The sequence below is a fragment of the Equus przewalskii genome, chromosome 20 (assembly GCF_037783145.1).
Source record: "Equus przewalskii isolate Varuska chromosome 20, EquPr2, whole genome shotgun sequence".
Taxonomy (NCBI): Eukaryota; Metazoa; Chordata; class Mammalia; order Perissodactyla; family Equidae; genus Equus; species Equus przewalskii.
In genome coordinates, this window is record NC_091850.1 from 52,138,489 (window position 1) to 52,159,895 (window position 21,407).

Consider the following 21,407-nt stretch of genomic DNA (forward strand, 5'->3'; position numbering starts at 1 on the left):
AGAGGGGCGTCAAGCCCAGGCCTAGCAGAGACGGCTCCGGTGGGCACGCGGGCGGATGGAGACCTACCTTATGATACAGGTGGGGGCTCGAGAGCGGGTTGGGAGACGCGGACGGAATGGCTGGGGAAGACAGGTGGTGGACGGCTTTCAGCGCCGGAGTTCCTTCAACGCCAACTTGTCTGCAAGGAACGGGGGCCACCCCGAGGGTCGGTGGAGGCAGCGTAAACCTGGTCTAGGAACAGAAGGACCAGAGACACCCGTAAGGCACCCACCCGGCAGAGGTGCACAGTCCCAGTTCTAGCACTGAGCACCGAGAAGGGGGGGCCCTGCTTCTGAACAGCCTTTTTCAAACAGGCTCATTAATATAGTCTGTGTTTTACTATAATCTCACAAGATTTTGTCTGACTCAGAAACATTTTATATTCTGAAACAGCAATTACAATATAAAGTATGCCCAATAACCCAAGTCAAAAAGTTTTAATTTTCATTGAAGACTAAACAACAATTCCAAAGAATTACCATCACCAGAAGAACGACCGTCGCTCAGACCTCTGGAAGCAGCCCTCGGACCAGCCCCTCCCCACAGAGGATCAGATACCGGGAGAAGGCCAGCCTCCTCACTGCTCCAGCTCCTGGACTGCTTCTATTTCTGCATCGCCCTTCCTGTCACGGCACAGGGGTGCTGGCGCGAACCCTTCTCCCTCGGACTTTCAAGAACTGCTCACATCTTGAAATCACATGCGTTTGCCCTAAAGAGCTCTAGAGAGTGACTGTGGCCCCCCATGGGCAGTGGATGGAGCAGGAGCTGGGGTCTCCACAGACAGTGCTCGGGGCCTGACACAAGCAGCTGCAGGGGCTCTGGGGGTTATAAGGCACATGCAGCAACCCTTCCTCACGCTTTACCGAAGCTCCCGCATCACCTGCCCCATGTCAGGGCCTGTAACACACCCATGGCCTCTTCTGGGTGGGGGCTCCGCTCCCCAGGGGCACGGGGCACAGAAAGAGTCCCCTCCTGGAAGACCCTGGCAGCTTCGTGTCCCCAGCTCTAAGTGCCCCATCTCATCCCAAGTGGGCAACTTCATCACCTTGTGAGCTGCAAGGGAGAGACTGCGCACGTGACCTTTTAGAATGGGTTTTACTTAGTTACTCTGCTGGAAGTAATGTTTGAAGTTTGGACATAAATGACAAAGTGGGCTCTGAGCCCTGTCTTAAAACTTGAATCATCTTGGCTGTAGTCTCACTCACTGTTAGCCTAAGTGACAGATGGGCCCACGGCAGCAGCATGTGACCTTCAACCTATCCCCCTGACGTTCCTAGACTTCCTGCTGGAACAGCACAGGCAGCATGGGCTGGGTGGCTGCTCAGCGGCTGCAGCGGGCCCCCGACGGGGCTGAGCCCCAAGGAAGGTGAAAACCAATGACACGGGTGAGGGACGCCACAGCCAATGCAACTCCCAGAGTTTATCTGTGGCAGAATTTGTGTCACAGCATAGGCAACTGCCTCAGCATTCTATATTGATGTGCTACTTGAAGTTTTCTGGGGGGCTGTGTTGACTGCCACTGCCGCCTGGGTGTCACGGGCTTGCTGCACTCGGTCCTCCCTGAGGCTGGGGTGCCTGTGAGAACGCCCTCCCAGGCAGAGGGCCCAACAGAGAGAAACAGGGCAATACGCTGCTCTATGCTCAAATTATAACCCACGTCATAGAGACTGGCTTTACTTTAAAAGTAAATTAATGTGACGGGTTTTATATATTTACATATTCACTGAAGTATACTTGGTAAGTGTAAAAAAATGTAATTTTTTGAACTTGCCTTTGAGACTTCTAATTTTGTCTAAATTAAAAAAAGAGGATACACAACCAGAAGGGCCTACAGCTAGAATATACAGCTATGTATCAGGGGGGTGGGGAGAAGAAGAAGGAGAAGAAGAAAAAAGAAAGGAAGATTGGCAAGAGATGTTAGCTCAGGTGCCAATCTTTAAAAAAATAAAAATTAAATATTAAAAAAAAAGAAGACAGACTCTAACAGAAAAAGCCCTATAAATACTGCCTAATGAATGTCGTGAAAAAGTTAAGGTTTATATTAAAAACTTTTTAAGAGGGTAACCCTGAGATTCTGAGAGGACAGCAGGGACAAATGTCCATTTCTGCCCAGGGATGACCTCAAAGTCCTTCTCTCCAACACGACCCCAGGACAGCGGGCTCACGCTGGACATCGACATAACATGCAGAAAGACAGTCAATTCAGACGTGGTCGAAAGCTGATTCAGTGCTCAAGAACTGGGAGCCACCTCGCTGCAAACACTGTGCCTGGGGGGCCTCGACAAAACATCCTTTATACGACAGGAGTTACATCCTGTTGAGCCGCAACAGACGAGAACTTCCTACAAAATAGCACTGTACCTTCCGAAGATTTTTAATGTCCTTTTTCTAATCTGAATTACTTTTGAAACTATCAGCCACTCCGACAGCATGTAACAGCTCAGACACGGTTCCTGGGGACCCATCATCAGGATGGCCATCAGCGGCCACGCACCTGAGTGTTGGTGGTCATGACCAATGTTCTGGAAGTGGTGGGCTGAGGTTTGCCACTGGGCATCGGCAAGGCGGCAGGCAAGCCGGCCAGCAGGGGAGTCGGTGCCTGTAGACTGAACTGGTAAACGCTGGGTGTTGTGCAGGGTGGCGTGTCGGAATCCTAGAGAAGAAACACAGCACGGAGAGCTGTACCCAGCGGCACTTCGCTTCCTAAAGCGAGGGAGGAAGGGACCGCGCGGCCAGCTGGCCAAGCTATTACAGCACATCCCAAACTGCAGCCCAACGACAGGCAGCCCCACCTGCCCCAACGTCCTTCAGGTCAGTTCAAAACTGAGGAAGCATGAAAAGGAAACGCAGGAGAGACACTCAGACTTAATGTTTTATCTCCAAGCAAGTTTTTAAGAAACTACTCCAGGAAGTCCACTGTAGTTCTGCTGTGAATGGCATTACTGCTCCCGAGGGCCACAGACTGGGGCTCCCCCAACTGTCACCGAGGCTCAGGGCAGAATGGGGACCACTCAGTGCAGACTTGGGGTGGCCTTACACACACACACACACACATCAAAGACAGTGATAAAGACAAAAGGGGAGGTCAAGTTTACACTCACTGCTATCGCTGTTTTCCAGAAACAAACCACGCAGCAGACACACTCACAATGTCACTTCCAGAGAGCGAAGACACCGAAGAAGCAGATGAGCCGGAAGAGAGCAGCTGGGGGCTGGGCAGAGACAGGGCCAGGCGCTGGCTGTAGGGCGACTCGGGGTCTCGGCGCTGGGGCTGCTCCCCGTCGCATGCGCTTACTCGCTCTTTTATCTTAATTCTATTGTCTGCAAGGGAATAAAGTGTCGTTGTCACGAAGTAAGAGCGCAGATGTGACTGCCCAACAGGACAGCCACCGACCAGAGGTGCTCCTGAGCCTCAGAACGTTGCTAATGAGACTGACAAGCTGAATTCCTAATTTTAATTAATTTGATTTTTTAAATTATATTTGTTTCAGTTATTGGAAAACACTTAAATATGTTTGGAACAACTGGGTGTGCAAATAGTTTTCAACTGTAAATTTTATGAAACCCAAATAAAGATTAAGTATTTGAGGTGAAAACTTAACATCTTAATCACGATGTGCTGTAAGTATAAAAACAACTGGATTTCAAAGATGTAGCACAAAAAAAAGCTGCAAAATATCTCAAAATTTTTTATGTCGATTACACGTTGAAACGTTAATACTTTGAACACTAAGCTGAATAAAATACCTTGTTAAAATTAATTTCAGCTGTTTCTTTTCACATTTTTAATGCAGTTACTAGGAACTTTAAAATTCCATGTGTGGCATGCATTGTATTCCTACTGGACAGTGCTGGTCTAACTCTTACAGTGTTAAACTCTTACAGAAAAACTAGGTATTTCCTGGGTTTGAACAATTTGCCATTAAGGGACAAAGATACTCCCGCACAAACGGTCAGGAGGTGAAGAGAGCATGACGGAGCTAAGCTCTCACCCAGATCCGGCGCCGGGTGGGCCTTGCTGCCCCACTTCTCCTTGATCCACCTGCGGTAGTCGATCACTTCCTGAGTTACTTTGATGATTCTCCCTAAAGTACTGCAAAAGGACGACAATGGAAATCAACATACAGTAGTACAATAGGTATCACGGGGCCCAAAAATCCTTTGGAGTAGCTACTTTATAACAATGCATCACTTTGCTAAGTGAAAGACAATATAGTAAAAAAGGTGAAATAGCTTACAAAATATGTATGACTTCTGATGTTTGAGCCCAAATGTACTTTGAGATCACAGTATAGAAAAAGTAGGTTCACTTATGTAGAAGTCCTTGAACGCACATCTGTCTACAAAGGACCGTGCCAATCCAGCACCTACGTAGGGAAGCCCACCGCCCACCCACGGCAGTGGCTGAGGCCTGATTCCCGTTCTCCACTGCACGGGCGAGAACGAGCAGACTGTGCAGGAGTCACTGAGCTCCCACCCCAGGGCTCAAACCTCTGCCTGAAAACACGGACTGGACAGAGGCCATGAAACCCATGACAAGCTCTACTACCACTGGCGCCAGGCCTCAACAGTTACTTAGTCCACAACCCGCCCAAGGAACAGGGCTAACGGCACTGTGTCAGCTGCCACCTCCGACAAGCATATCATTCTTCCCTCCCAGTCCCCCCAGCTCCCTCCCTCCATCCCCGAATCCCACCACCTCCACACAACAGCATAATCTGGGGTGAGAATAACTATTTCTCACTACCAATAAAAGCGTACACTGCCAAAGTGTTCCAAGGTGGAAAATGAGGGACGACTGTGCATAAGAGACAAGGGCTCGGTGAGGCCTGTGGACGCGGGCGACACTCACTCAGAGCTGCACATCCACACTGTGAGGACTGCCGAAGAAACAGCACGAGGCGCCAAAGCTGTAAAAGCCAGAAATCACCTCCCCAAAACAAAACACCCTGAAGAAAACGTCAACTCCGCGAATAAGAGGTTTTCAACTCGTGACATGGATGAATGAAATACGGCCTCCTGAACTCCTGAAAGGTCTTCCCTTACCAATATTTTCAGGTTCTACCAATATATGATAGCACATCCATTAATAAACTTCAAGGAAGCAAACGCAGAGGCAAGGGGGGCCAGCTTTGTAGAGGCTAATGAGGCCAGGAACTGCCAGGCCACAGGCGCCGTGCACCCAGGATGGTGACACAGGATGTCTGTTACCTTTCAGAATCTCGGTTTGGATAGGATCTCGCAAGTGGCGACACGGCGTGACTGAGGACGATGTAGGCGTAGTCAAACACCTGCTTCACCTGCATGGCCCCGTAGGAGCTTCGGCCAACGTCATTTCCTGAAACAGAAAGGCAGCTGCAAAACTTTGCCCAACATCTGAGCCACTAGTCTGACGTTTTTGATCTTCTTAGATAAGCTATTCTGAAGCGGGCTCTCCCCATTGAAACCGCCAGATCCCACCAGCAAGGCCAAATCAGGACCTGCAGACGCACTGCTGATCACCCACACGAATCTCACGGTGTTCTCGGGCTGAGGAGCCGATCTGCATCATCAGAGCACGTCTACCTCCATGTACAAGATGTCACTCACTGAGACGGAGTGACAATTCATGAACGAGTCAGGGAACTCCCCAGGTGGCAGAAAACACAATGGAGCCCAAGCAGCAACCTTAGTCAACTGTGGGGGCGCTGATGGAAGGCGCCACGGCGGGCAGTTAACGTGGGCACATGTGGGTACAGTCAGCACCAATGGGGCCTGCAGGAAGCAGTCCTCTAGGGGAGAATGTTCCAGGTCTGAACTCTCGGGTGCTGGGAACCAGACAGGCAGCACATCCATCACCTGAAGCCATCACTGAACTCACCGAGTGTGCAACAGCCAAGGAGCTTAACTTTTATAAGGATACCATAGCTTCTAATTTTAATTCACATGTAATTCCTTCACAATTTAGGTAAGTATGTCTGTTTTAGAAGACATAATTCTAAGTATTAGAATTTTATCTTTTCCAGATTTAATAATATAATCCAGTGATAATGCAAATTTTCACTTTTCAAGTATATTTCAGCAGACACTGAAGACAATGGAAATGTCTCCAATTTAACTGAAGCAGAGACCAACAGGTGATGAAAACCTGTCATACTACGCTGCCGGGAGAATCACCACCGAAAAGCACAGCACTAATCCTGCCATTTACAGACAACAGAAAAGAACAGTAAGCAAGTTTTCTCTCAAAAGATTTTTAAGAAATAAATTTCATACCCCAAAAGCCATAAAACAAAACAAAAAATCACTGAATGTGGAAATATTAAAAATATACAGGGGCTGAACAACCAAAGAAACTCAAATACAGCTGCAAAAGACAAACTGGGGTGAGAAAGAGGACAAAATAACAAGAAAGGCCTTCCTCACACACGCAGGACAGCACAAGGTCGGAAGAAGAGTGCAGCAGACAGACAAAGCACACGAACTCACACAGAAAGACAGACAAAGGGGCAGTGTACCTGGAGCTGACCTTCTCCACCACCTTTTCTGTCACCTGTCCGTCACTGACTTTATCACCAACAGTAAGAACAGTCTCACCTAATAGATGCTCAATAAACATTTGTGGAATTGATAAATAACAATGTGTTTAACCTCACTAATCATTAAAGAAATGTAAACTAAAAGAAAATTTATATTGTATGGTCTTATCAGATTGGCAAAGATTTAAAAACTGTCACTGAAAGCTTGGGGACACGAGCACCCTTAAATACACTCCTGGGAACAAGGCTGCACACACTGGAGCCCTGCCTCTGGCTCTTCAGTGTGGCAATCCCTACAAGGGAGCGCAGCCTATGCACACGAGGAAGGGGTCTTAGGTATACTGTTAAGGAAAAAAATGAGTTGTAAATCTGTTTGTATTACATGATGCCATTTAATTAGTAAGACTGCAATAATAACTGTTAATATCCATGCAGGGAAAAAATTGGAGAACTACACACCAAAACGGAGGGGACTATGGCATACTACGATTTTCTATGTGACATACTTCTTGGAAGTAAATGGTTTATGATGAATATGTAACACTTTTCTAATGAGGAAAAAGTAAACTTTTTTTCTTAATTCTCACTTTCTACATTTTTTCTGGTTGATTACAGAATGTAAACAAAATTGCAAGTTTTAAGTTAATGAGAAGCATTAAACAAGGAATTCTGAAAGTGTTGCCACAAACTCTTTTAGTACAGAAGGAATCTGCAACAGATCAAATGAATGGCCCTTGGCTCCTGGGGCTGCAGACACGGTCCACCAACGCCTGGCTCAGGGCAAGTGTGGGGCGAGGCGCCCTTACCAGGCAGCAGGGGGTCCTCAATGCACAGCATCGAAGGTCTGTACCCGCTGGTCATGGCTTTCATGATCTCTTCTTTGGCGATATAGGCACCTCCCTCTTTTATTCTAATACCAGTTTTCAAGTAATTAAAATTTCTTCCATAGAGTTCAAAAAATTCTACAAGAAGCATTCCAAGGTTTTCATCAGCTCTCCGGGCGTCAATTCTTGGATGCAACTGTAAAAGCAATACATTGACAGTTTGTATTCAAGTCATTTTCTAAAGAAGATAAAGTCCACTCTCCAGCGGTCTCTTTCAGGAAACGACATCTGGGCACCTGCTCACTCACCAGCACCGTGAGGATGCTCTGAATGGCAGCAAGGAGGCACTAACAGAGCCCGGAGAGCCTTTGTCAATAAACAGCATCCAAAAGAAATCAAACTTTTTAATCTCAATTTTTTTTTATTATACTTTAATTCTTTGAAATGTGTAATCTATATAGCAACTTCCTAAAAACACAGACATCTGATTAACCACAAGCTCCCAAATACAATAAACGAGTGGACCATATTCTGCACGAATGAGAGTCACCTAGATGGTGAATGTAATTTCAAATTCAAACTTTTACTTCCATTATCCCAAAATACAACCAATAGGGGGCAGTATTAGACTGATTAGCATCACAGTATGACATAAACCACAATATGAAGGGATTAATTTTAACTCTATAGGCAATCAGTGTTTATCATAACCTTTACAGCAGACTTACATCCTGCCTGTCACACAGATGAGGGTCAATCCAGTTCAGCACCACACTTTCTTTAAGCAGGAGTAGACTTACTCTCCTGACACCCTCCGAGGGTCACTGATTTACAAGGCTCACCAAAGTGAGCAACGCAGACCTGTGCTGCCCAGTATGACAGCCAGAAGCCACATGTGGCTATTTGTTTAAATGAATTATAACACATTAACTACAAGCTCAGTTTGTCAGTCTTGCTAGCTACACTGCAAGTGCTAGGGAGGCATGCATGGCTACTGCGCAGACAGAACACTGCCAGCTGCACAGCGAGCCACAGTGGACAGCGCTGATCCAGAAAACGACGGTCACGTCCACATGAAAGTAAAAGTCCTGCTGGAAGCTCACGACTGAAAATATTTATAATGCAGAGCTCCACGGGGAAATATGCCTTCTAAAGTCTACAAGCATTTTTAGGATTCAGAGGAATTTTAGCTTCTGAGGAGCTGCATGTTCCAAAGCCACAAGGGTAGCACTCTTGTTCTTGCCTCCCCCATTCCTTTCCTTCCGCCTTACTTGAAGTCAAAATCACATACCGACAGCCCACCTGTGCAAGGCTGGGCCTTCCCACCTCAACGAGCCTTGAGATGAAGGCACATGCTACAACAGTCTCAGCTCTGAAGCAGGAAAGGCAAGGCACTAAGGGATGTGGAGATGACAACGGCGACCCCACACACACTAGATGTAGGCTTCCGTGGGGTCACAGGACCACCACAGGGACCTCATGGGGTAAAGCGACACGAGGCACGGAGCCCAGCACCCGGCATGAAGAAAGGCAGGAGGAGTCATCAGTACAAGGCTACAGAACTAGTTCAAATCAGGAACGACAAGGAAATAAGAAACAGAAGGCTGTGTTTAAAACAAAATAATGTCCAAGAAATAGGGCAGAATGGCTTAAGGGCAGCACTGCAGAGGTGAGAGTGGAAGATAGGGCAATGAGATAAAGACTCTAAGGGAGCAGGCACGAATTCCCTTTTCACTATTCTTACAGCATCTCTGCAGAGACAGGCCAAGGAAGCCAAAATAATTCAAGGTGGTGTGACCAGCAGTTCTACTGACTGTCACAGCAGTATTAGTGATAATAAGAACAACCAAAGTCTGGATACAAAACCCTAAGCATAATCACAAACAAAAAATTAATGATAAACATGAGAAGCAGTGTTGTGCAGCTAAAATACACAGACAAGATTTACTCAAGAAAACATAAATGGGACAATGTTTCAATTAACTTAGAAACTCTTTTATATGTTAAAAAAGAATTAGTATCGGGGCTGGCCCCGTGGCCGAGTGGTTAAGTTCGCGCGCTCTGCTGCAGGAGGCCCAGTGTTTCGTTGGTTCGAATCCTGGGCGCGGACATGGCACTGCTCATCAGACCACGCTGAGGCAGCGTCCCACATGCCACAACTAGAAGAACCCACAACGAAGAATACACAACTATGTACCGGGGGGCGTTGGGGAGAAAAAGGAAAAAATAAAATCTTTAAAAAAAAATTAAATAAATAAATAAATAAATAAAAGAATTAGTATCCTTTATCAATACATCACAGCATTTAACACTTAGGCAGGTTTTCCATTGACAGATTTTCCATGGTACTCAACAAAATAAGGGAAATATATAATTCAAGACAAAATATTGATGTTTTGTCAATCTGAGAAGGTTCTCTTTTCAGTATTTCTTACCATATATGGTACCAATTTTTTTTCTGAGATAAATTTCTCAGTATAAATCATAGTCAAGAAGCAAGAAAAGCAGCGTCTTCTGGTCTATCAAGGCATGCAAGTTTTCTAAATGTAAAGGGTGTTTCCTCAAGTTTAGATCGACACACACTTGACTAGTAGACCCAGATAAGCCTCCCTTATCTAACAGTTAAATCAACTGCAAAGATGAGCTGTAAAGGAACAGAAGGAAAGAAGGACTGATCAAAATAGAGTTCTGTTATGCAAATTAGAAGTCAACTTCCAGGACACCAGGACACCAGAACGTAGCAGTGAAGGGTAACCAGGACCCCGCAGGAATCCAGGCGGCAGCTGGAGGAACCTACCCCTGCGCAAGCCTCAGTGTCAGCATTTCCCGAGAAAGCACACTCACCTGTAGAAAGCTAATGGCCATTAAAATTAGGCTGTATGAGCTAATTCCGCCGGTAAAAACTTCATTCAGGTCCCTCTGCAGGAGGAACTGTTTCAATACTAAAATCAAGTAAGGCAGCAATGAATATTTCTGTAAATCCAAAAAGAAAGATATTTACTGGTTAGTTAATGTGCCTTTGAAGACTTCTCAACACAGCAAATTTCACATGGTAGAAAGGAAAGCTTACTCAGTCCTCTTGTCCCTCAGAAGGCTCTAGGCCAACCATCCTCAAACTTTAGGGGCCTGAGAACTATGAGAGGGGCTCCTTCAGACCCTGGTGGGGAGCCCCATCCCAGGTTACGGTTCTGCAGGGATGAGGGGGGAACCCTGCATGAGGCGTCCCCAGGCAAAGAGGAGCTCGGGGGAATGAGTGAGTGCACACTTTCCAGTATTCCCACGGCCCGCTCCACGAAGGCGCAGGGCCCTGTGGGCAGCGGGCAGACACCAGTGAGCAAGGGAAGGCCCTGGACCCAAAGTGTGAAATCCCAACACTGAGAGGCCCCAGAAGAGGCGCAAGTGCGGGGGTGGTACAACTCGTGAGGCAGGAGGACAACAGCAGAACGAGGAGAGCAGGGTGAAGATAATGAGCACAGGCAGAGAGGTCGGAGGAGGGGTGGAGGACAGGGGGAGCTTCTGTGGTTTCTCATGTTCTGCTGGGGTACAAACAATCGTCAGACAAGCCTGACGATGCAGAGGACAGAGACGGTCCTGAAACCGTGGGATGAGGAACACTCAGGTCACGGTGCTGGGGTTGCCTCTGGGATGGATTTCACCACTTCCACTCTAACAGGAGGGAAAGACCACCTGTGCAGCTGGACCACATGTCTGCTCAGAGTCCAAAATCCGTCAGCCCATGAGCAAGTCTGCTCTCCCACCCTTAGGCAGGGAGGTCTCCAGAGTAAGCCAATCTAAACCACCTCATGACGCACTCAACTTCCAACAGACTAACTTTGCAAATCGGGCATGCTGAGCTACAGGGACAGTCATTTTGCAATAATACGAAGAACACTAGCAAAGTTCTCTAAAATAACGCTTAACTTTATGAAATACTTAGCCAAGGAAAGTCAATCTGCAAAACAGCCATGTAATTTCAAAGGATCTCTAGAAATAATATTGTAGGATAAATAATTCAAGTGTATAGTTTCTATTATTAAAGACTATCATTCAGTTTAAAGTTTCTAACATTGTAAGAGAACTAAGACCCAACATCACAGTCCCTTCTTTTTACTGTGCTAACTGACGACCTTCATATAATTCTTGATGAACTCCGCTGCCCGGACCCCGGTCTCCATGTTAAAGCTGATGTCAACTTTCACTTCAGTCTCCTGGTCTGTGAGTTTTATTATTGGTACCTGCAAAGATTTAATTTAAAAAATTGTGATTTAATACACAGCATTCTTCACGGTCAGGCATCACAATGCTTCCTAAGTTGTACAAGGGGTTTCCCTTTCCCTTATTCACAAAAAGGGTTTAGAGATCACGAACCCCTGATTTTAAAGATGAGAAGAAAGGGGACTTTGCCAACGTTAACCTCATCAGTCCCCGGCACCCAAGACTGCTCCCCACGCCCAACAACAGTCAGTGCTCACCTCTGCCCGCCCTGCTGGCCTGACTCGGCCCCTGCTGGTGGCCGAGCATCAATCAGGGCCACTGTCTGCAGGAAGGCCCGGACTCCGCAGGCCTGCCTACCACGAGGAGAAGCTGGCTAAGTCCCTGTGCCACGAGTGCCTGGTGATGCAGAGGAGCTCCTGGTCCCCAAATTATGTTTGCTAGAATTTCTGAAAACATTCAAAGTAACTTCAAAGCCATTTTTTAAATTATATTTTGTACTAACGTTTCCCCAAATAATTCTACTTTGTGTTCTCACTCTTTAAGACAATTTAACTAAAAAAAAGACTCTTTCCCAGAAAAATCAGAGAATAAAAGGCTATTTTGGAAAGACTTTCATAACAAGAATTATCACCAAAAGGCACTCAAAGGCAGCCTCATAAAACCTGCCCAAGCAACCATTCAGACCACACTCCTTCCTGCCCCACACAAAACTGTGTCCTTCCAGAAGAAGGAGCAATGCTTCATCTCCTTCAGCCTCTAAGGAATAAAACAAGGATGTCTCCCTCATCAAAACAATCGGGGTCTAATGAAAGGGCTACAACATCCAGCAGAAGTCAGTGCAGGAACATGCTCTTCAGCGCACATCGGATCTAGGATCTAAAACACGCACCTGGGCGCAAACTGCCACGGGCACACGTGAGGGGGATAGGCCAGCAGGTGGTGCTAGTAACCCCGGAGACCACTGAGGCCACCAGGCAGGGTGAGCCACAGCTGGTGAGGTCCAAGAAGGCAGACAAACAGAACACTTTCCCAAAGAACTTACCAAAATGGCTTCAGACAAACGTCCATACCCCCGCCACATAACAAATTCCTCACGCAGAAAACACCTCCTTCCCTACCCCGCAGGCCCAGCCGGAAGAACCGTCTTTTCTGTACTCAAGGATTTCTTTCCCAGAATCACTCCTGGCACTCTCCTGCCTTACTTGTACTCATTACATGTACACACACTCCTGTACACTCGCAGGTTGAACCCCAGACTCTGGAGATAGTAGTAACACTGTAATACTGACTTCTCAGTGGTGGTTCAACACAGACAAGCTTTCGCCTTGACCACAGCCTTCACGCCGGGCTCTGTAGCCGGTGCTAGGATGACAGTGAAGCTGCCCAGAGGAGGGCTGCCCAGCAACAGCTGGCGCTCATAGAAAGGAGATTGGGTGGAGGAGCACGCTTGGTTCTCCTTGGTCTACGCTGAATCTCTGGCAGCAGAAAAAAAGGCATGCGGCAGCAATGAGGCCACTGTGACCATGCAGTTAATGCAACAACCACTCCGTGTACTGTCTGTCCTTAAGAATGTTTTGAAACCCAGGACAATCAGGCATGGCCTCTTCAGCTCCTCTAGATCTAAACAAGGATACCTGGTCAGAGACCACCACCCACCTCATTCTCATCAAGGAGCCAACACAATGGGACAAACGTTAGAGCCACAAGGGGCAGGGCTGGAGGGCCTCAGAGACCGCCACGAACCCTCCCAGCGTGAGGTGAGGTGAGAGGGCACGGCACTCGAGGGAGAGAGTGAGGCAGACGGGGATACGGCAGGGATCTCACCATCCACAGTGGAAGCCCAGGCTAAACCAAGGCGCTGCCTCTCACTGGCTGTTGGACCCACCCAAGGCCAATCACCTAACCTCTCTGTGCCTCAGTTTCCTCACCTATAAAATGTGAAAGACAACGATATCTGCTATTGAGAGTGGCTGGGAGGACAAACTGGGATAAGGCCTACATATGTTTCAAAAACTGGCCAAAGCTAATCTATGGTGCCAGAAGACGGGGGAGCAAATGGTTCCAGCATATGAGCAAGAGGAAGCCCCCATCTTGATTTCTGACCATCTTAGGACTAACGGGACTGAGTCAAGCTTCATCTAAGCTGAAACACCACTTTAAAATGAAAGGTGGGCCCACAGCACAGGCGAGCCAAGCATTACCACACAACAGGCATGCATCTCACAGCTCCTGAACTTCTCTCCTCTCGGACCCAGATGAACCTCGACAAGGACACATCAAAGCAGTCTCCTCTTCCGACTTCTCCCCCAGGTAAGAGAGTTTTCATACAGGGACATTGTTTGAACAATGAAAGGAAGAGGTAAGCTTTTCTTTCTGAAGTGTGACTTGGCAAATGGTCATCCTGTTCTATGTGGTGAATGCCATGCTTTAATCATTCAGCTGCATACTCCAGGAAGGGCAGCATCTGAACGTGTCTCGTCTCAGCTATTATTATCCGCTCCTTCCACATCCTAACAAAAGTAGACACACTCATAGATCTTAGTGCCAAGTACACAAGTACATCAGACACGCTCTCATAACTTGCTGAGTTCAGATTGTCACTAAACACACTCTCAGCTGGTAATCCTAACCATAAAAAAAAATGCAAGCACTTTCATGCTAGAAGTAGAGAAGTCTTCAAAAACATAACCGGTAAGTGCTGTAAACAGCACAGGCTGGTCACACAGGGAACGGGACTGCTTGAAGGGGTGAGAAAGCGCCCCTCAACAGAGGAGAGGGACCCAAGGCCCCACACTTACTGTGGCTTTGTCAAGGACTTTGATGGAGCATGGCTCAGCCACGTTGTGCTTCCGCAGGGCCTGCTCCAACAGCTGCAGAGGAGGACGCTCCCATTTCCCAAACACCACTAAGTCGATGTCACTGGACAGAAAAGAAGTGACTGTGAACCACTGCTCCCCTCACCGCACAGCAGTGGGGCAGGCCAGTGCCACGGCACACACACTGGAAGCTCCTTCAAGGGCCCTAGAGGACCCCATTAAGCAGATCCCTCTCAGGGAGAGAAAATGCAGTTTATGAACTATTTGTAACATAAAGATGGAAAGCAAAGAGGCTGACAGTCTTTCCCAGCATCACTAGGTAATGAACAGGATTGAAATAAAAGTGCCTGCCCCTCTGAGGTTTCCTGGTCCTTACATTTCTGTGCTGTCTACACTGGATCACTCTTGCTGACCCAGGATTCCTGGACATTTCAAATCTGTTCAGTTCCCCACTTCCCCACTGGCCCTGCCAATGCCAAATCCTGAGAGGATAGCCTCATTAATCTCCACATGTTAACAGTGAGTTAACAGAAAACAAACTTTCAATGAAACAATGCACATAAAATTGATTTGGATATTAAAAGACTTCTTAATAAGAAAACACTGGAAAACGGTTTTAGAATGCAAACTTGTTTGACGTTTTTCTATCAAATAAAATCTTTACAAATATCATTTAAATAGAATTTTGCTTGAATCTTCCTTAAAACATAAGATCAATTTTTCAAAACATATCCAAAAATATCAGAACAAAGTTTTCTGTTGCATTTACTTCCCGCAGCTCTCTCACTCATCTTCGTTATGTTCCTAGTGTCCAGCGTTTTTGTACCCCAGCAAATTAAGTGCAAGAGGACAAATGCGACAGTCAATCATCATACTAAACTAAACTTTATTTTCTGCAATTTCTCTTCTGTGCTCCACAGTCTGTTCCTTTAGCTCACTTGTCTAGCCTTAGATTTGAACACAAGGAACCTACTTTTAGCCTTTAACACACCTACAGACACCACCCACCCCTCCCCCTGCTGAACACGCATGAACACCCATCTGCGCCAAGACCAGGGACTCACCTGGTGGGGAGATAGAGACCTGTGCTAAAGCTGCCAAATATCTGCACCTGAAAGAAAGAGCAACTGCCTTAGTGCGCGGCGTCTGCACGTCCCTCCCAGCTCCGCGCACTGAACAACAGCCTCACTCCTGCACCCGCGAGAGTGTGAACCGCCCTGCATGGTGGGGCAAGAGACACCGAAAACAGTCCAACAAAACCTTTCTAATTTTTAAGTTAAAGACCCACCCCAAAAAGAAATTTTTAAAAGCTCAAAATTAAGAGAGGAAACTATTACTGGCCTCGCCCACACCCACTCCAAGCCGAGGACTTCTCAGAGCCAGGTTCAAACACTCCAACAACTTGCAAACCAGTAGCTGAGGTGCAGGGCAGAGCTCTGTCCCACAGCACTAAAGCGTAAACACCAAAATGCCACACACCACTTCAGAAGAGGGGACTCGAGCTGCTGCCCTCGCCCAGTGAGCACACACGTGCCCTTCAGCACCTCAGCTTCTCCGTCCATCCCAGGTCGGTCATCAGTCACGGTCACAAGTAGGGAAGGCTGACTGACTAGGACAGGAGCTACAGACGGGCTGTCATCAACTCGGTCAGGGGACATGTTTCTCGCTGCCTATGCCAAGCACTGGACAAGCCCACGGACCTCATCTCAATGAACACTTGTTCATTCACTGTAAAAGTGGTCTAAGAGGAGATACTTTGAAGTTTTACAAAGATGAACATATGCTATGGTGTGTGGTGGGGGAAAGGGGTAAAATTTCTAACCTCAAGGTGAATTTAAAGCAAGAAAAATAATCACACCATTCCAAAAAAACCTTCCCTTAGGTGAGTGGTCCTCACACTAGGGGGTGTCAGATGCCCCTGGCGGGCGTGTTAAACACAGTGCTGGCCCACCCCAAGGTCTCTGATTCTGCAGGTGCAGGGGAGGGTCAGGGAGGGAGCATTTGGAACCAGATCCCAGGTATGCTGCTGCCCATCCTAGGACCACACCTGGAGAAACACTGCCTCGGGCCAACAGGAGATACACAGGTCTGCACAGATCCACAGACACATTACAACCACGGGAGCTGACATCTACTTGTGTATGACACAGAGGTACAAAGAATATACGCACATCAGCCGTGGGCCAAAGGTCTTTAACCACGGTTTCGATCCGCTTCACCACCTCTCTTCTCATGGCTGCTTCTTCAGGACAAGGGGACATGAAGTTATAAAAGTCAATTATTTCCTCGTGAAGCCTAGTGAACAAAAGAGAAAACATACTAGCGTTACAATTGAACTTAACCACACTTTTCATTTTGTTATTAGATCAGCATGACACTAAAATACATTCTGGCCACTTAAAACCCAGTTTCTTTTCTCCTCTGAGAGCACAAAATGAAGTGAAAACTCTGTGGTGGACAAAATCACACAGTATGGGTTTAGCACCACAGATTAACATGAGTGAATTTTGTCAATATCAAATACCAAAACTTTCAACTGGCACTTAGACTTATCCAAGAAAACCATTTCAGTGACTTTACATCACAACACTGAGAGAACTGCATCTTTGAAAGATGAAAGACGATTCCCTTTGATGCCGCCCAGCAAACACAGCCACCCCCCAGCACGTGGCCCCAGCTCTGACGTGCTCCGGAGCCCATGGGCACCTCCTGGTGCCCCATGCTAAGGAATGCAGACCGAGCCGCGAGCAGCGGCAAGGGGGGACGGACGGACGAGGCGAGGCAGACGCATGTCCTCAGGAGCCCGCCTGCCCAACCCTCACTGACAACGCTCCGGCCCAGCATCCAGCCCCTCACCAGCTCATCACAGAGAGCTGGAGTCCCCAGAGGCAGAGACGCCCATTTAATTCAGCACTCAAGGGTTCTCTCCTTAAAACTCCGACAAGCAGGTCAACCACCAAACGTGCGTGGGCCAGAAGTAAGTACGGCCCTCTCTTTCTTTCCTAACAAAGATCTAAGAGTGCTTTCAGGAGAGGAGCGAGCTCTGAAGCCGCCTTACACCCCTGCCTCCAAAGTCCCTTCTCTCACTGTCAGCGCCATGGGCGAGAGCACGGCCCTGCGGCAGCGGCAACAGCTCCCAGAGTACAGTTTCTGGGCCAAGGCTGTGACCGCAGATGCGGGGAGCCACTCCTGGGAACTGGAACAAGTCAAATTCACCTGCTTCCATTCTAGGTTTGATCAGTAAAGCAAATAGAAGACAAAATAAAACTAGCTCAATAATAACATAATAATAGTGTTAGTTCAACAGCCAGCAAAACAGTCCACATAACGGTATGCAATACTTCTTGACAGGACCTATTAGTGTCAAGTTACAAAGATAAGAGGCAGCACGTCATCCTATATCAGCTCTTGCTTAAGGCTGACTTCAACTCTCTCACCTGAAGAATGGCCTCCCCACCCCCAAAATTCATCTGGAGCAACCACTCCTAACACATGGCAGCAGGTTTTAAGGCTACTCAAGGCCACTGGAGGCACACATGGGTCTCCAGCAGGAAATAAATCCTCAAGACCCTTGTTCACAGTATACTTGCAATATCAGGTTGGCCAGTGCTGGGACCTAAGTTTATCATGTTTAATCTTCTAAAAGAATCAAAGAAGAAACCTTCACCCCAAGCATGCTACCAATGCAGACAGCCACGAGTCCAGTTTTTAATAAATCCAAAAAAGTAATGTCATGCAACAGAAAAATGCAGATATTTTCCAAAATATCAGACTTCAAGATTCTGGGGTCAAAGTTTCTATCGTTTCAACAATTAGTGAGCACCAACTACACACACTAAGCATTTAGTCATTTCTCTTCCTGCAGCTCAGCAGGCACATTAAAGTTTGAGGTGTTACCTAAAATTTCCTACCATTTGGCAATGTTGTTAGCAGGACTAGATGTGTCAGGTTGGCGGATTAATGCCCAAACCAGGGAAGAGCCACGGGCGACCCAGGATGTCTAGGCAGCTAGGCAGGATGTGCCTGTAGCTGTCGCTGTCACTGTGGAGAGGTGTCTGGGAGGTAGCACTGGGCTCTTCATCAGAAGAGCTTGTGCTGCTGGTCCAGCATCACCTTCGGTGAGAAACTGGGCCTGTGAAGCACTAAGAGCACGTGCTCTGCTGCACCTCTTAGCACTGTTCTGATAACAACAGGAGTACAGAAATTCAGAGACATAATAACAAAGATATAGGCCTAGCATAATTAAACAATTGGCCTAAAGTCATGGAAAAATATCAAAGCTAGGGTGCTAAAATTCTATCCACATCCCACAAATTTAATGCATTAAAAGCATCTTCTACACAAGGCATTCCAATCTGCCAAAACATCACTGCAGGTCTGCACTGGCAGAGTAGAACGTACTGTCAACTTTCTTCTAAGTTGCGTGCACCTGAAATGAGAATGATATAAAACAGTCCCTTCTCTGCTCCCCAGGACTCCTGCCTGCCTCAGTCACCCTCAATGCACCAGGAAGGGAAAGAGCATGAAGAGAACCCTTGCAGTCTTCACAGACACCACCCAACCAGTGTAACACAGTGTCAGTTTTATCAGATGTCTGCTGACTTGCTCCACATAAGGGGGGGGGGGGGGTGTCACCTAGCATTCCTACCCCCTCATATTTCAGGGGAGAGTAATAATGAGGTTGAGGCATGCCCACGTTCCCAGCTCGGGAAGTGATGCCAAGTGGAGCACACAAGCCTCCTGATTCCAGTGTCATGGTCCACCAATAAGATACACTAGTAATATACCTATCTGAAATGTGTATCAAATTGGATCTAAAAGTTAGCAAAAGCTGTAACAAGTATTAGATAGTAAAAGTACTTTTGCTTTGCCTTCTGGGGAGTACTGCTGGTGGACTGGCTGGACAGGAAGGCTCTGGCCAAGCCCCCTGGCCCTTCCTTGAGGCAAGCAGGGACCAGCAAGGCAGTGCCTGACCCCTGAGCCCCCGGACTGCACAGCTCTGGAGTGTGACTGCACCATTGGTGGAAACAACACAGGAAGGGCTAACAACCATCAGGATGTCTGGGAAGACTTGAAAAGCCCCTGCAGCTGCCTGCTCCTGCTGGGTGGGTTCTTCGTGGAACCCTCAAAGGGAGAGGAAGCATCCAGGGCTGAGCGAGGGGAACTGCTGACCAATGCAAGAAGAACTGAGAAGTCAGAGCAATTGAACAGAACCTGCAGGAAAGCAAGGCAGTGCCCCTCTCCCCAGCCACACCACCCCTCACCCTTCCTCCGCCCTGCGTGCTTCACTGTGGGGCGCAGGGATGGCTGGAGTCTGTCTGCCCAGGGAAGGTGCCCTCCAGCAGGAAAGGGCTCCCCTGCCCACTGCCTGATCTCCATTGCCACAACAGTGCTTGTTCGTGGTGAGTATCCAATCAACGTGTGAGGAAGGAATCAAGTCAAGTTTTGATAAAACAAATATTTTACCTAACCTTGTCACTTACCATCTACAATCCCTATAAAATGACATCAGAAATTAACATTCCAATGTTAATTCCAAGAATTAACATTTCCACTACACTGGATAGCTTCATTTGTTAACAGAAACCATTTAAATGACCAACTATTCTTTTAAAAATATAAACAGTGCTAAATAAAAAGTTTGGATTATTCTATACAACACTAACATTGCAAGTAGTTTTCATCACATTAAGAAACTGCATATTCTGATTACAACACCCTTTGAAAATTAAGTGCTATAACCAGACACCCAGCCACCAGCATTAGATACGACACAGGTCGTTTTATCAGTCTACTACTTCAGATCTGAATATACCGACACATTCAGTTCTCCAAAGTGATGCACAGAATTACGTCCTTGGAAAGTCTTGATCATTTCTACTCAAAAACGAAAATGAAGAAGTGCACTCTTCTGACATATCAAAACCTCAGAGGAATTTCACAGCTGACAAGATGTCTACATAAAAACCACACCCAAGTCTCCCTATCTATAGGCAATTTAGTCATTGTTATCTCTTAGAGCTCAATGTCAGTCTACTAGATCCAGTCTGAAATTAAGGAAATTTCTAGGCTGTGACCATCGTAGAAAAATCTCCTCTGTAACGGATCACAGAGGTGGTATCTCAAAACCAGCAGGAAACTGTGACTATCTAACGGCAGGCTCTGGGATGCTGCTTCAGGTGGCAGAGGTGTGGGCTGCCCACCCGGTGTGCTAAGAGGCCACACAGACTGTCCTCTCCTGCAGCTTCAGGCAGCCCCTGAGCCCTGCGGAAGCTGCTGGGAAACTTTCTCAGGAGGTTTCTTAAGGGAGAGTTCCTAGAGCGCTTTTGCCTTCCCCTCCCTCAGTCCTGGAGCGTTGATCCCCACATGGGCCCGAGACAGGCAGCCAGGTACGGAGGGAAGAAGACAGGCGACAGGGAGCTAGACCCCATGTGTTCAGCTCACCATTACTCCATTACTTTTGCTCTTTGTAGCCAAACCTAATTCCGACAGAGTAGCCTAAAAACAATGAAGTTGGATTCCTACCTTGTTCAACAGTTGAAAATATAATATATACAGATGCTGAGTTAAATTTTTTAAGTGAAAAACATCAAATAGAATTAGGAGAAAACCATGCGGAAGCATCAGCTATCTCAGATTTGAAGGAGGCCTTTCCAGACACCAACGAAAAACAACAATCAGAACCCAAAGACTGACAGATTCAAAGAAATTCTATCGAAAACATGCTGAGTGTAAACAAATTAAAAAGAAAATGCAACTGCATGTGGCAGCAAGCAGCAGCACTGACGTGCAGAAGGAGCAGGCCTCTCATGGACCACACAGGGAACTGGACCTGGCATACTCTAGGGTAAGCTCACCACTCACCAAAAGGCTGAAAAAATGCGTCCCTCTCTGAGCCCAGTAATTCCACTTCTGGACACCTATGCTATGAACCCTGACACACACCCAAGAAGCCATACGCATGCTCACAGCAGGGCGGCTGGCCCTAAAGAAA

The 21,407-nt window shown here is 47.1% G+C and overlaps 1 protein-coding gene across 2 annotated transcripts in view; it reads right to left on the reverse strand.

The window, feature by feature from the left end:
- Positions 1-21,407, reverse strand: part of TENT4A (terminal nucleotidyltransferase 4A) — a 48,131-nt gene that overhangs the window by 4,136 nt on the left and 22,588 nt on the right. For both annotated transcript variants that reach the window (XM_008518791.2, XM_008518800.2), the window contains exons 2-12: positions 16,585-16,708; positions 15,478-15,524; positions 14,396-14,516; positions 11,510-11,617; positions 10,227-10,355; positions 7,365-7,578; positions 5,252-5,378; positions 4,033-4,133; positions 3,189-3,361; positions 2,535-2,693; positions 68-232 (exon numbers count right to left, since the gene is read on the reverse strand). In XM_008518791.2, the coding sequence (XP_008517013.2) occupies positions 68-232; positions 2,535-2,693; positions 3,189-3,361; positions 4,033-4,133; positions 5,252-5,378; positions 7,365-7,578; positions 10,227-10,355; positions 11,510-11,617; positions 14,396-14,516; positions 15,478-15,524; positions 16,585-16,708 (1,468 nt within the window). The remainder of the gene's footprint in view (positions 1-67; positions 233-2,534; positions 2,694-3,188; positions 3,362-4,032; positions 4,134-5,251; positions 5,379-7,364; positions 7,579-10,226; positions 10,356-11,509; positions 11,618-14,395; positions 14,517-15,477; positions 15,525-16,584; positions 16,709-21,407) is intronic.